Here is a 14,259-nt window from a genome sequence, read left to right as displayed (position 1 = left end):
CTCCATGGCTAGAGGGGTCTGCCTTTTCATTTCTACTCCTCAATTGCTAGAGGAAGAGGCCAGTTTGCACAGAGGGGACAAAGAAGATCTCCCCGTGGTCCTAGAGGACTAGCAGGAAAAACTACTCTCTCAGCCTCTGCTTCTTTGTCCTCTGCTTCAGCAACAACCCCAAAACCTCTTTGAGTCCTTGGTTCACAGGCCTGTGGTGGGGGGCAGGCTGAATCAGCATTTGGAGAATTGGTGGGGTATAACCTCTGGGGCCTGGGCACTGCAGGCCCCTCACGGCTACTGCCTCCCCTTTTTAAGCAGACCCCCAGATTGTACTCCGGAGCCAAGCCTTGAAAGATCTGGATGCGCTCCTCCTACAGGAGATCTAATCCCCAAGAAGGACGGAGGACTGCGACCCATCTTCGACTTGAGACACTTGAACAAGTTCCTCAGGAAGGACAAGTTCAAGATGTTAACTCTTTCGCAGTACCTTCAGGCCCTTGGGCTTCAGGATTCCTTGGTGTCATTGGATGTCCAGCATGCTTACTTTCATGTGCCAATTCATCACAAACCCAGAAAGAACCTGAAGTTCTAATTTTGCGTTTCTCATTATCAACTTCTGGTCCTGCCATTCGGACTCACCTCTACTCTTAGGGTCTTCACCAAGCTCATGGCAGTGGTGGCAGAAAGTGTAAGGAGGGATGAGATTCACATCTACCCTTACCTGAACGATTAGCTGATCAGAGCTTGTTCTCCCGAAAAGACTTTGGATCACCTCAGTCATACTTGCCACTTCCTCCACAGGCTTGGCTTCACCCTCAATTTCAAGAAGTCTCAATTGACACCATTTCAGAAGCTTCAGTTTATTGGAGTGGTCTGTGACTCTTCTTCTGGGAAAGCCTCGCCCCCCGAGCTGAGGGCTCAACATCTTTCGCAGATGGTACAAATGTTTGAGTTGCCCAGTCTCTTCCGGCCTTCGACATTCTTGCTCGGCCTCATGGCATCCTGCGTTCTTCTGGTGCCAGAATCCCGTTTGATAATGAGGTCCCTTCAGTGGGCCCTCTGATCCCAGTGGTCACATTTCTCTGGCAGAATGACTGACCTTCTTCAGGTCCCAAACAAGGTCGCACAGGATCTCCTCTGCTGCGCCTGTTGGGAGAACATGATGAAAGGAGAACATTTTTGGCAACCATGGCCAGAGATGACAATTGTGACTGATGCCTCCCTCACAGGGTGGGGAGCCCAAATGAACGACCTTTCAATCATTGGTCTGTCGGAGTCCAAACTTCACATCAACCTTTTAGTGCTGAGATCAATCGGACCGTCGCTGATGGCTTTTTTGCCTTCTGTGCAGGGGAAAACTGTCCTGATAATGACCGACAACACATTGGCCATCTACTACCTCAACCGGAGAGGGGGTGTAGGGTCACTACCTCTGTGCAGAGAAGCAATGCAGCTCTGATTTTGGTCAGTAAGCGAAGGAATCCCTCTACTGGTAGTTCACCTAGCTGGAGAAGAAAGCAAATCGTCAGACGCTCTGAGCAGGTAGATCACTATCTCCCATGAACTCAGGAAGTCCTTCTAGAGATCTTTGCCCTTTCAGGAAACCCTCAGGTGGATCTGTTGGCATCCAGTGTCAACAGGATGTGTGATCTATTCTGCTCCAGGGAATTTCGTCAGAGAAGAGCTCTAGGAGATGTTTGCAGTGGACTGGGAATTAGCACTTCTGTACGCCTTTCTACCAGTCCCCGTTATTACTCATGTCATCAGGAGGTTGAGGCAGTTCAGAAATCCATGATCCTGATTGGGCCAGGAGAACGTGTTTCCCAGAACTTCTAGAGATGGCCATATGCCCTCCAATTCATCTTCCCCAAAGAGAGGACTTATTCTCACAAGAGGGGGGGGTCTCCTTCATCTTAAAATCATTACTTTGAACCTTCACACCTGGTTTCTGAGAGGATAAGATACAAAGATTGGTATCTTACGGAAGATGTAACAGAAGTATTGCTCTAGGCCAGAAGACCAGCAACCTAATTTCTGTATCGCTGCCGAGATAAAGGTATTGATCCTTTTTACATGCAAAACCTCTACTGTCTACTGTATTATCTTTTTTGCTACATCTGGCCCATCAGGGGCTTCAGGTATTCATGGTAAAGGGTTATTTAATAGCGCTTTCCATTTTTATGTGTTCGCTGAATGAGGGTTCCAATTTGAAGGTCCCTATTGTAATTCCATTCTTAAAGGGATTAACAAACATTGTTCCCCCGCTTCCATTTATTGTACTGGTTTGGGACTTAAATTTGGTGGTGAGGTACCTAATGGAGGCACCATTTGAACCCTCACACTCTTGTCTGATCAGAATGTTAACACTTAACAATTTTTCTGAAAGCGATTGAGCTTCAAGCTTTCTTCTAAACCACCCTTTACTACCTTTTTTTAAGGAAAAGGTGGTTTTGAGGTTAGGTCCTCTATCTAAGGTGAGGAATAAGTGGGAGGACATATTCCATTGGAATAACAAATACTTACACAAGGTAATGTTCTTTTTAACTGGATGTTCTCCCAAATATTCCTCATCGCCCTCCCATCCTTCTCCTCTATCTTGCCAATAATTTCAGTGTTTTTACACCTTCCTCTGTTTCAACATCTGGATCATTTCATTAAGACGGCTGAGCATAGGGAGGAAAAACTAAAACTAAGGCAATGGGCTCTGCACAAGCTACTTATACCAGCATCAATGTCGTGGCAGAGGACAGGACAAAGGCCGTTGAGGGCCTCGACTCGACGATGCACAGCACCCATTACTATGAAAAAAGTTTCCGAAGCTGCAAGCAGACTTGCGAATAAATCTACAATGAGGAATACGTGGGAGGGACATCTAGTCGAAAGAACATTAGCAGGGGTAAGTACATTTTTCTTCTACCACTTAAATCTTAGATGAGATGTCTTCAGGTTCCTGAATTGCAGACTGCTTCTCCACTTAACCAAAGTGTGTGATCCCGACCAAATCCTTTTATCTCACTATGACTTATCTGCCAAAATAAAGTCTTTTTTAGGTATTTAGCTCACACTGTCTCTGTTACGCTCACCTGGTATCCACAGGGACGCCACCCAGCCCTGGTTGGATGATTTGCACTCTCGAACCCTCTCCCGGTCCCTTGGTAATGCCTCTGGTTAAAGATGGGTCTGCAATATAGGAGAGCTGGATTCAGTACCAGATTGTCCTTGTTTTCCCACCTCCCTTGGCCTCAACTCCTTCCTCCCCCTTGGGCCTTCTCCTCACCTTAATATTGTAAAAGGTGGATTCTCCGTCCTGCTCCTCGTGGCAGGGGCGCATAGATGTGGGGGCGAGCAGCGACCAAGTTACTTCACTGGTGCAAGCCCCCCTGTGGGAATCCAGGCCTGCTGCGACTCCGTAGGTTTGCTGCTTTACAGTCTTTATATGCAGTTCTTATGTTCCGTTCAGTTAGAATAATAATGTCTTGCTTCTTTCCTTTTAGGTATGGAAAGGTATTTTGGTGTTGTCATGCAGTTTGAAGATGAGCATGGACCGGTAGGCGAAAGCGCGGTGTGCGCGATGCTGTCCGGGGAGTTATGCGCGATGCGCGGCTCTGTTTCGCCTTTTATATTGCTAACCTGTGTCTTTTCTCTCCTTGCAGGTTGCGATGTTCCTCGCCGATCGCCATAATGTTCCAGCAATGACACTGACCAGGAGATGACTACCCAGGTAAGAATTGTGTGGCTTTTTTAATTCAGGAGGAAACGTGAGTAAATGCTGTCTTTCTTTCTCCTCTTTCCAGGTTATGGCATTCCAGGATGCATGTAGTGCCGGATGATGGAGTTCGTACCTTCAGGTGAGTGGAACTGAAGTCCGCGATGGATTGAAGACAGGATACTGTTCCAGGTAAGTTTCGTAGTGTCCTTTCTCTCTCTGCAGGTCCTTGGTTTCAGGTAAGCTGGAATCCAAGAACTGGACACACTGAGCGTTACGCTGCCCACAGCAGAATAACGCAAAGCATGGTCTGCTGTTTGGGTGTGGTTTAAATAGTCTCAGGTAAAGTAGTCCAGGTAAAATAGTTCCAGGCCTGCCACACCCAAAGTAGTCCAGGTAACATAGTCCCAGGCCTGCCACACCCAAAAGACTAGACCGCATAGCTCAGTTCCTTTTAACTGAGCCATGTGTGTGCCTCCATGTTGGCTGAACCCCCCCCCTCAACCCCCAAGTTAAATAGTCCCAAGTAAATAGTCCCATTCTAATGTTGTTCTTCATGATGGTTATGAGCCTGGCACCAAAGGCCAAAGGCGCCAGGACTGCCTCCAAGAGAGTCTTGGCTGAGGTTTTAATGCCTTTGACCTGGCCCTAACTGGAAGGCTGACTTGCCAGTGAGGGCCAGGGGCAGGGGTCATGACAGTCTTCTACATTAAAAAAGTCTCACTCCTGATATTTCCACATGACTTATCAACAGTATTAGTCTCTTCTCCCCAAGGGAGAGCCACCCCCTTTGAGGCTAGGGAGGTGATCCCGCTCTGCAAGATCCTCCTTAGGGGTCTGGGCAAATGGGACCTCACTGGGAGTGACTTTCGCACAGGCAAGTATCAAGAAAGTGAGAGACTGGCGAGCAAAGCACTGGGCAAACAGCTTCCTGAGAGAGAAGTGTCCATGACCTGGCGGTCGCATGACTACAAGCAGATTGTGGTGAGCAAAGTGACTGCACGCCTACATCACTGCTGAGAGTGAGCAGAGCCCCCCTGTTGCTTGCGTCCGAAGAAGGCAGCAGCCTAAGGGGAAGCTGAGATTGGGATGCTGACTAAAGCCGACGGGGAGGATGGAAAAGCGGGAGGGTACCGGGGAAGAAACATCTCACCCCAGTCATAAAGTCAAAGAACGCAATTGTTAAGTTACCAATGTGAAAGGTGTCTAGAGTCGATAACCAGAAACAGCAACCCTGTGAGGAGAATAATGTTCTTGAAGAATGTAACTGGCCATAATTCCAAAGAAGAGACACACGGACTAAAGTTTAACTGGCAATGTGGAGAGCTTGTAGAGTGAATACCAAAAGGATAATAGAGAGAGACTGGAGACAAATACACTGTGAGGAAGGCATATAGTCTCATAAACCAAGAGAGGAAGATTGGAGAAAACACGACCCAAAGCCGGGTCTTAAGAAATACGGTATCCTAGTACCAATAAAGTATGAGAATAAAAGAGAAAACACTAAAGAAAGATCCCAGGAGACAACATACAAGGGCATCAAGTCCCAGGTAATCTAATCAAGGGCAAATTGAGAGACTATAAAACAAGAGACAAGATTTGCAAAAGTATGTAAAGACTCATTGGCCATAACGTATCCTTAAAGAAAGCACACACCCCAGGAATGTTGTCCAAGAATTAAGAACTCATGGAGGAGATAGCCATTTTTTATTATAAAAAGATCAAACCGAGACATTTCATCCAGACTTTTGAAGAATTCCGCAACCCAAAAGAATAAGGATCTTCTCTTGGATAAGTCTAAATTTATCTTAGTGGTACGTTCAGGTAGAGTTCGGTGTGGACCGAGGACATTTTTATTTGATGACTTCCTGGTGACTGACAAGGACCCTTAGGTGTTTCAGATTGGTAGAGTGAACCCTTTAGCGATAGCAAAAGTTAGGCTGTATCTATAAGATTTCATAAAAAATCTGTAGAATGCCCTTAAAGTATCTACCTCCTTTTTCTGACCCGCAGCACTTCATATACTAGACGTCAGTTTATTGCTCTCCCACCTTACTCACGGCAACATGTTTTTAATGTAACTTTCTATGATTTGCATACTGGAGATTCATTCTATATTATCATTTTCTGTAATATCACTGATGTCACTATTTATGCAAATAAAGGGGTTTGGGGGACACACCATTTGCCCCCAGGTCCCTGCAAATCCAAGGGCCAGCCCTTGTGGTAATGAGCTATGACCTATTTGATCCTAGCCATTTATTTTCTAAAACTAAAAAGTCTGTCAAGCATTTATGTGTTTGAGAGATTATTAAAGCAGAACCGTCGGTACTATGAAACTCTACATCATGTTAACCAGCTTTAGGAGCTTGTTCACTACTGACTTCAGAGGAAAACTGGACCTGTTTAGCTCTTAAACTGGCCTTGTGGTGGTGTGAGGTTCTGGCTTGCTCAGAATGCAAGCGGAGCCTGAGCTATTGTGGGCGGCTGATTGCATTTTTCAGGTTTTTTTGTTGAGCTGTATTAGGGAATCTACAACCGGCTTTCATGTAGTCGTTTAGCACTCCCTTTTTAAAGGGGCCAGGCATAATTATAATGGTGGAGTTGAGTGTCTCTGACATTGTTCAGTAGTATTGCAGGGCAATGAATTCCTTTGGAAGCCTGAAATTAACAGTTGGTTGAAGCTGGCAGACGGAAGCTTTTTTTATTGGAGTGAAACTTAACCGTATCTAGGAGGAGGGAGGGAGGGAGGATATGTGGAAGGAAAGAAACTGCTTGATTAGAATCAACTGGTGGTCAGAATAGATGAGTGATTAATGGAATAATGGTGGTAATGCCACTTGGAGGAATGTCTTTAGGCAGCGCCTTTTCCTGTGTGTGGCATTTCTAGAGGTGATCTGGTTGTGTGGCATTCATAGAGCTTCAGGATGTCACTAGTGGGTGGGGTGCCTGTACGCTCCGTAGTATAGTTTTATCATCTAATGAAAAATGTTCCCCTAGCACTATCAATGTATTTGCATTCTACAATTGAGTGGGATTGCATTTTTTTCTAAGTTCAATTAGTCCTTAAATTAAGGGATCCATCCTAGAGCTAGAACAGTCTTTCAATCTCTTGGGAAAGAAGTACACTACATTCAGCGTTAATCAATCAGGGCCATGATAGCATTGGCAACCGAGATGGAAAACCTATACATGTAAAGAATTTACCAAATTCCCCTTTGCTAATTCTTTTGCTAACTCCCTCTCTTTCTTCCCTTTTTACTACAGCCATGTTGGACGAAGACGAGGATGATAGAGTTGATGAAACGGCACTACGACAGTTGACCGAAATGGGGTTTCCTGAGAGCAGAGCTATGAAAGCACTCCGGATTAATCAGTGGGTACCTTGTACAACAATCCTATGGCTGATTAGAAAGTTTAATACCGGCAGTATTTCCTAGGTTTTTTTTTTTCTCTGATAAGTTGTTTTCCCCAGTAAATACGTAGGTATCCTATTTCATGCAGTAGTTGGAAAGAAAATCTAAAATGTGAATAAAATATGAAATGACAAAATTAGTTCAATCCTATCTTGTATGTAGATGATGTCTACCTTGCAAATATAGGTACGTGCTTTTGGAGGGCTTTGATATTTTTGAGGGGATTACCCACCTGAACAAGGTCTTGAGGGGGAATTGAAATCCAAAAGAATATTCCCTGGGCACCAAGTGGTCCTCTGCCATGTTGATGCGTGGAAAACGTTTTCTACCCTCCCTCCTCACCTGCATAGTTATGTGCATGCCATATTCTTTTTATGTTTGGCAGTGTTTTTCCTTCACTCTGGTATAGAAGTAAAAATGTATCCCACCATTGTATGCTATCAACAAATGTAGTAAACCTGACAGTATTCTCCCACCCACCGAGGATCTTCCATTCAGGTGGACAAGCAAGGGAGGATCACCTGAGTGTTGGGTCACAGGGGATTGGGAGGAGGATTCCCGAGGGCGAGACATGGTATTTCCCCAGTCCTGAAAACACCTTAACCTACTCTCGCTCAGCTTTTTTGGGGTGTTTACAATCTCCCCCTCCCCATTCCCAACAAATACTGAGACAAGGAGGAGGCAACTAAGATTAGTAAAGATTATCCATAGGAATAAAATGGGGAAAACTAATGGAAACCTACCCTAGAAAGAATTCCGGTTGTCCCACTAATAGTCACAATATAGTAAATACTCACACTTGACTCCTTGACAGTTTCGTTCACTATAAAAGGTGTGGTCATACACACAAGAATGAGCGAGCTGGAGATGCAGTCTGGACCGTTGGAGCCCAGTAGCGGAGAGAAGAAGGAGCTGCAGGCTGGAGGAGGACGGCGTGCAAAGATGCTAGCCCAGTGCTGTGGGCTGTAGCGTGGCGAGGGATATGTGCCTCCAGGGAGCCTGAGAAGCACTGCCTGCATTCTTCATGCCAGGTCCGGAAGAGTGCTTGTTCCCTTGGGGCCAGTGCCGACCCCAAGGGGGCCTGAGGTGCAGGTGGTGAGACACTGACCTCAACCCCGCGCTTCCAGGAGGAACCGCCGCTCTCCGCGACGCTGCCCAGTGAGTTTCATGGGGAACGTGAGAGAAACTTGTCAGAGTGTGTTCGGATGAGAGCGGAGCGGGAGAAGGGCACGGATTGTAAAAGCGGCACAGAATTGCAAAGAAAGGAAAGCATAAAAGCGGAATGTCTAGCAGAAAGCCAGAGCGAGGCTGATAGCGGAAAGGCTGAGGGCAAAGCAGAAAGCCAGAAGCAGAAAGCCAGAGCCAAGCAGAAAGCATAGCTGAAAGCATTAGCATAAAGGCAGAAAGCGTGAATGCTAAAGGCATAACTGCAAGCACAAATAAAGCAGAAAGCAAGAAAAGCAGATCAGAGTGGAAAGCGAGCAAAAGACCTATGATGTGATATGATAGGTTATTTATAGAGTGCTTAATACCCAGAGGTTTCTAAGCGCTGACCCAGGGATCGAACCTGTGGTGCTCCCTGTCATCTTGCTTCTAAGGCAAGCACGTTTCCCCTGAGCTATCCTCCCGGGATCCAAATAGAATACTCAATCCAAATAGAAAGTGAAAGAAAGTGGAAAGAAACACAATGGTGCGAGTGGCCCGTACCGAAAAGAGAGGGGGGCATGAGAAGAGGCAAGGATAGGTGCCAGGGGCCCGATGAGAAGGAAACAGAAAAGCAGATGCAAGTGTGCATGGAAAGGAAAAAAGAGGGAAAGTGTGCACTGAAAGGAAAGAAGTAAAGGGGTGCAGGAAGCATCTAAAGAGAAACAAAAGGTATAAAGAAATTAAACAGGAAGACAGAGGGGCAGAATGGTCAGAGTGGTCGTGTCTAGGAAAAGCAAAGATCCTGGCATTTGTGAAAGCCCCTTGATTCTACCCTATGAAAGGATGGTATAGGAAAAAGGTTGGCAATAAGGAAAAGGCGCATCTTATACCATGGAATTTGTACCGGCTACTGACTGCTGTACTGCTACAGAACTCTGCCTGCCAAGCTACGGAAACCTCACTTTCATTGTTGGATCTCCTAATAAAGTTTAATACGCTAATATATTATATCTGTCTCTTCTTGCATGTAACCACGCCCACAACTACGTGATTTCTATAAAATCAGCCGCACACCAACCCGAGTACCACCGAGTACTGACTGCTGACCGCGGCGGTGCAGTGCAGTGCCCCGCTCTCTGATCTAGTATCTATTGCTTTTCACTTTTAGTTCTAGCTATTCTGCAATTTTCCTACTGTTCAAATATAAGTTTTTTTCTTTCATTCTGAGTGTTACAGCTTTCTAATAATTGGCTCCTTTTCACCCCTAGTCACGCATTCCATGTCGCCTTATTGACTAACGACAGGTATGCCGAAACACCCACCTCTTGGCATACTTCTTAATGCCTTTGCCAAAACCTATGCACAGAGCTCTCTCTCTCGCATGCCCCAGCGCTTCCACGCCCTCCTAATATCAAGGCGACATCAGAAACGTTCCCCTGCCTAATGAGGAACTCTTCGGATCTCTATTCACGAATTCCATTGTTCATGTGAGTAAAGATCAGCCCACGGTTTCTTTTGGACCGACTACACTCCCTCGAGCCGAAAGTGACGCCAACCCGCTATTGTCTGACATGACAGTGTAAATATGTGTCTCGCCTTCAACGCCTGGTGACGCCTCTGAATCCTTCCACACTCCTTTTTGCATGACGGAAACCCCGCCCACCCCTAGACTCCCTTCTCCCTGTGTCCATGCATACAATTGACTCCTCTGCCATCCCCTTACTATACTCCCAAGTTGTGCAGCAACATCCGCCCTCAAACTCGGTTCAAATTCATCCATGTCCTTTGAAACCTATGTCATGCGCTCTCCCATGCGCATCGCTTCTTGCTCAAGCACACTCCATGGAATCTTCATCCCCCAATTCAAGTGTTTTTGACCTGAATCATCATACTATCCCTTCTGTTGCCTCAACAAGACTCCAATTCCCCACCTCTATATTCCAATGATTGTCCAATCCGCAATTCCTCCTCATCTGCTTCCAAATCCTCCATGGTGGCCTCCTTTTCCAAACCCATTCCTCGTGTCTCCTTTCGTTTTCCATCTACTTCCAACTCTATGGACTCAGCTTTCGCAGCTGTCAATGCGAGTATATACACACTGACAAATCTGTATGAGGTATTGATCAAAAAGATAACTCCCAGGTTTCTTTGTTACACGTTCTCACCAATAAAGTAGACTGGTTAGTATGGAACTTACCGGTCTTGTTCTCATCTGCCTTTGAGAACAACAAATCCAATGAACTCGACTTAGCTCAGCTTGACCAATCTTTACTGGCAATGCCAGAAACCAGGACGGAGAGCTCCATCATTGCTGTGGCACCACCTGCGGAACCTATCCCTAGAACAAACTCCTAGGATCCACAAGCACCAGAAAACATTGATCCAGAAACTAGTCCAGGAGAACTCCTAGAAGTTTCTTCCAATGCAACTCCGCTCTTTGATGTCTTCTGTCCTGTTGCCCCAGGTAAAAAGAGGAAAAAAGAGGAATAGGAAACGCACCTCCAGTGATTCCGCCAATAAAAAGAAAAAAATCTAAAATAAAAGCTTTAATTTCAAAAATCTCCAAACCTGTTCGCCCTGCGTCATCTCAGGATGTTTACGAAATCAAACTCGATGGGCAAAACACTGATGGCGCTGGGATGTCTCCAACACCAGCTCTCCCTCCTGAGTTGAATCTGGCATTGCCACAAGATATGTCTGACTGATTCACAACTACATCTCGAACCTTGGCTCTCTCCTGACCCTGTGATTCAAGCAGTCAAACTATCAACTTCTAATACTCATCATCCCTTCTATCCAACCACAGTAGTATTGAATATGTTAAAGATATTTGTACCGCGCACCGTCACCAACGGAATTGGTCTCCAGGCGCTCTGGCGGATCTGCAAATGAGAAGGTGGGATGGGTTAGTAGGTGAAGCGTGAGTAGGATAGTGAGAGGAGTGGTGTTCTGTTGGCAGCTTCAACTCAGTATACACCGGGTGCTGAGTTTCGGTGCGAGTATTGAATCAATGTCAGTCCTCGTGTGCTGTTGGTGTTACTTATGTTTTGTTGCGGTGTTGTGAAGTGCGTGCGGGTTGTTGTGCGAGAGATGGTTGTGTGAGATTTTGAGTGAGATAAGTCTGCAGAAATGCTGAGTCTTTGTTAGTCGGTTGTATGAAGGTTAACAGAAGTTCAGAAATCTGTCCGAGTGTGGCACCCGCCAATCCTCCCAATTTCATCGGGGTGGGCAAAAAGGCTACGCCTGGCAGGGTTTTGGTTTGTGTGGGCGCTCCCTATGCTGTTCTAACGCGCTTTGTAAGTGTTATGATTGCTCCTCGCCGTTCTATTCTAGCCAACTCTGTAGGTGTTCTAATGCCGATGGATTGATTAATGTGGGTTGGGTGTCTATTCTCCTCCTTGGGTGCTGGACTGGTGTGGCAGACTCCTCTCAAACTTTCTATCTAAATGCGTCTGCCGGTTTGGATATGGTACGTCCGGGGGGAGTGGGTGAGTCATTTAGGGCTGTCGTCTGGGTCTGAGTATGTGATCAGTCTCTGGAGGCCTCCTTTTGTGGCTATTTCCCATGATATCTTATGGTCTGTCGTGTGGTTGGTTCTTTGGGTTCAGTGTTTGTCCATTTGAGAGTGGCCGATGGGGTGGGCATTCTAGTGCGTCGCTGTTGTGGTTACGCTGTGAAGAGCCATGATTTGAGGAGTTTCCTGAATGCTAGGTGGTTTGTTGTGTTCCGTATATTCTTAGGTAGGTCATTCCAGGTTTTCGGTGCCTAGTGAGAGAAAGAGGATCCTCCAAGTTTTCTTCTATTATAGGGTTTTGGTTCCAGGCGGATGTCGGTGCTTGATCTCAGTGTTCTTGTCGGTTGGAATCCGCTATCCCTCAACGAATTACAGTTTATGGATAAGATAGAAGTGATTTTAGATCTCGCCCTGCTAGACCCATCCATCCAGACTACTATTATTGCAGGTGATTTTAATATGAACTGTCTCCCCTCAAGGCCTATCCAACTCCAGTCGCGAGCAGCCAAGTGAATTACTCTTATGAACATTAGAAACTTTGTCATGCTAAACGGCACGACTGCCGATGACTGTCCCCCTGCTTTCACGTGGTCAAGGGGCCTGAGTTCATCGATCTTGGACTATGTCTTTGTCTCGTCCAATGCAAACAAAAGCATAATTTCCTTCAAAATCTCGCCAACTACTGCTAGTGATCATATGATGCTCGAAACACGCTGGGTTCCCCACCAATTGAAAATGTGCAATATCACAGCTTCCCACTCGAACTTAACGGCAAACATCGCTTGCGCTGGAACCCTCAGCTGATGCTACCCTAAATCGGAAGCTCACTAAAGCCAGCATACACAATGATGAATCTGCGCCAATGTTGTATACTGATCACATACTGATTATCTGATCATTCAATCGACTCAATACAGTTCACAACCTTTTTTTAAACATAGGCATTACTTTAATTCTTCCATTCATGATCTTAAAAGAGAACTCCGACAGGCCCTGCAGCCTCTTTCTCCTATAACTGGTTCTATTGAGAGGTCTCTATTGAAGACAAGATACAAGAATGCAATTAATCAGATTTTAGCTAACCAAAAGCAAGCTAATGCTGAGAAAATGCTAAAAGCTTTAATGACCAAATCTGCAGTTGAGATTTGGCGCTTAATTAACAATCTACCCCCAACTCTAGAATTAAACACAATAAGTGAAACTAATCTTCTCAATAAATCCAACGTTATAGCAAGCCCCTCCTTTTCTGTCATTCCAGATCTCTCACAGTTTGAATTCGACACACTAGACATTCTAATAATAATTAAAAAGTTAAGCATGTCTAGAGCATCGGGCACAGACAACTTAACAAATGCAATATTGAAAGCAAATCCCGAGGTTTGGGCCTCTGTTGTTGAATTAATATTTAGAAAAGTCATTTGCACCGGTCACATCCCTCCGTCTTGGCAAGAAGCCATAATCATTCCGATATTCAAGAAAGGGGATAGAACAGATACAAAGAACTATAGGCCCATTGCGCTCCTTGACGCTCCAGGTAAGATTCTAGCAAGATTAATATTACAAGACTTTTTAAAATGGCTAGTGTGGAGCAACCGATTGGACATACACCAATCGGGCTGTGTTGCAGGTTTTGGAACTGCCTTAACTTTAACATTGTTATCAGCCATTAAAAATCAAGCCATTTTAACTAAGCAACAAGCTTTTATTGCTCTAATAGATTTTAAGCAGGCTTTTGATTCAGTTCCTCGCGGTATTTTATGGAACACATTTTTTAATACCAATTATCCTTTAAAAATGTATTTAAAACACAAGTTTTTACCAACCCTTCCATCAAGGTGAAACTCGCAACCGGCGGTCTATAATCAAATTCCATACGAATGAATATTGGTCTTAAACAAGGTTGCCCCCTCACGTAAATTTTTTAAAATTTCTTTATTAATTACATCTATGCAGTTTTTAAATCTGTTCGATCGTTCCCTCTGAGAGTTGGGTCGATTGAGATACCCTATCTTCTTTACGCAGATGATCTAGTGATTCTAGATAGAACAACCATTGGGTTGCAAAGAAGTTTGACAGCCCTAAATTGCTATGCTGAAGCAAACAACCTCGTTATTAACACCGCCAGATCTAATATACATATCTTCCACCATCGTCTCCCTAAAATAGGATATGAATTTGAATTGCAACTCACGAAGCGATCGCTATCCCAGACCTTACAATGTAAATATCATGGAGTGAATATTAACTCCGATCTGACTGATCAGCCCTACATATTTGAACTCTCCAGTAGAATGCGACCTTTAGCAACGCAAGGGAAAGTGATTCAGCGGAAGCATGGTAAATTCGCGATCTCTCTGGCTATAATTTTCTACATGCAAAAAGCCGTCCGCATAATAATTTACGGAAGCCAGACAAAAGCATTTCCCCAATCTAACAGGTAGGTTACCTTGGAAGTTATCTACTGGAAAACCATCCTTGACCTTCCA

At 45.1% G+C, this 14,259-nt stretch overlaps 1 protein-coding gene across 1 annotated transcript in view; it reads left to right on the top strand.

The window, feature by feature from the left end:
- The window catches only part of UBAC1 (UBA domain containing 1), an 819,245-nt gene that overhangs the window by 265,823 nt on the left and 539,163 nt on the right, over positions 1 to 14,259 (top strand). Inside the window, exon 6 of the mRNA XM_069609556.1 lies at positions 6,965 to 7,073. Within this exon, the coding sequence (XP_069465657.1) occupies positions 6,965 to 7,073 (109 nt within the window). The remainder of the gene's footprint in view (positions 1 to 6,964; positions 7,074 to 14,259) is intronic.

The sequence above is a fragment of the Ambystoma mexicanum genome, chromosome 8 (genome assembly GCF_040938575.1).
Source record: "Ambystoma mexicanum isolate Mex_15411 chromosome 8, UKY_AmexF1_1, whole genome shotgun sequence".
Classification (NCBI taxonomy): Eukaryota; Metazoa; Chordata; class Amphibia; order Caudata; family Ambystomatidae; genus Ambystoma; species Ambystoma mexicanum.
This window is presented reverse-complemented; position numbering and strand designations above follow the sequence as displayed.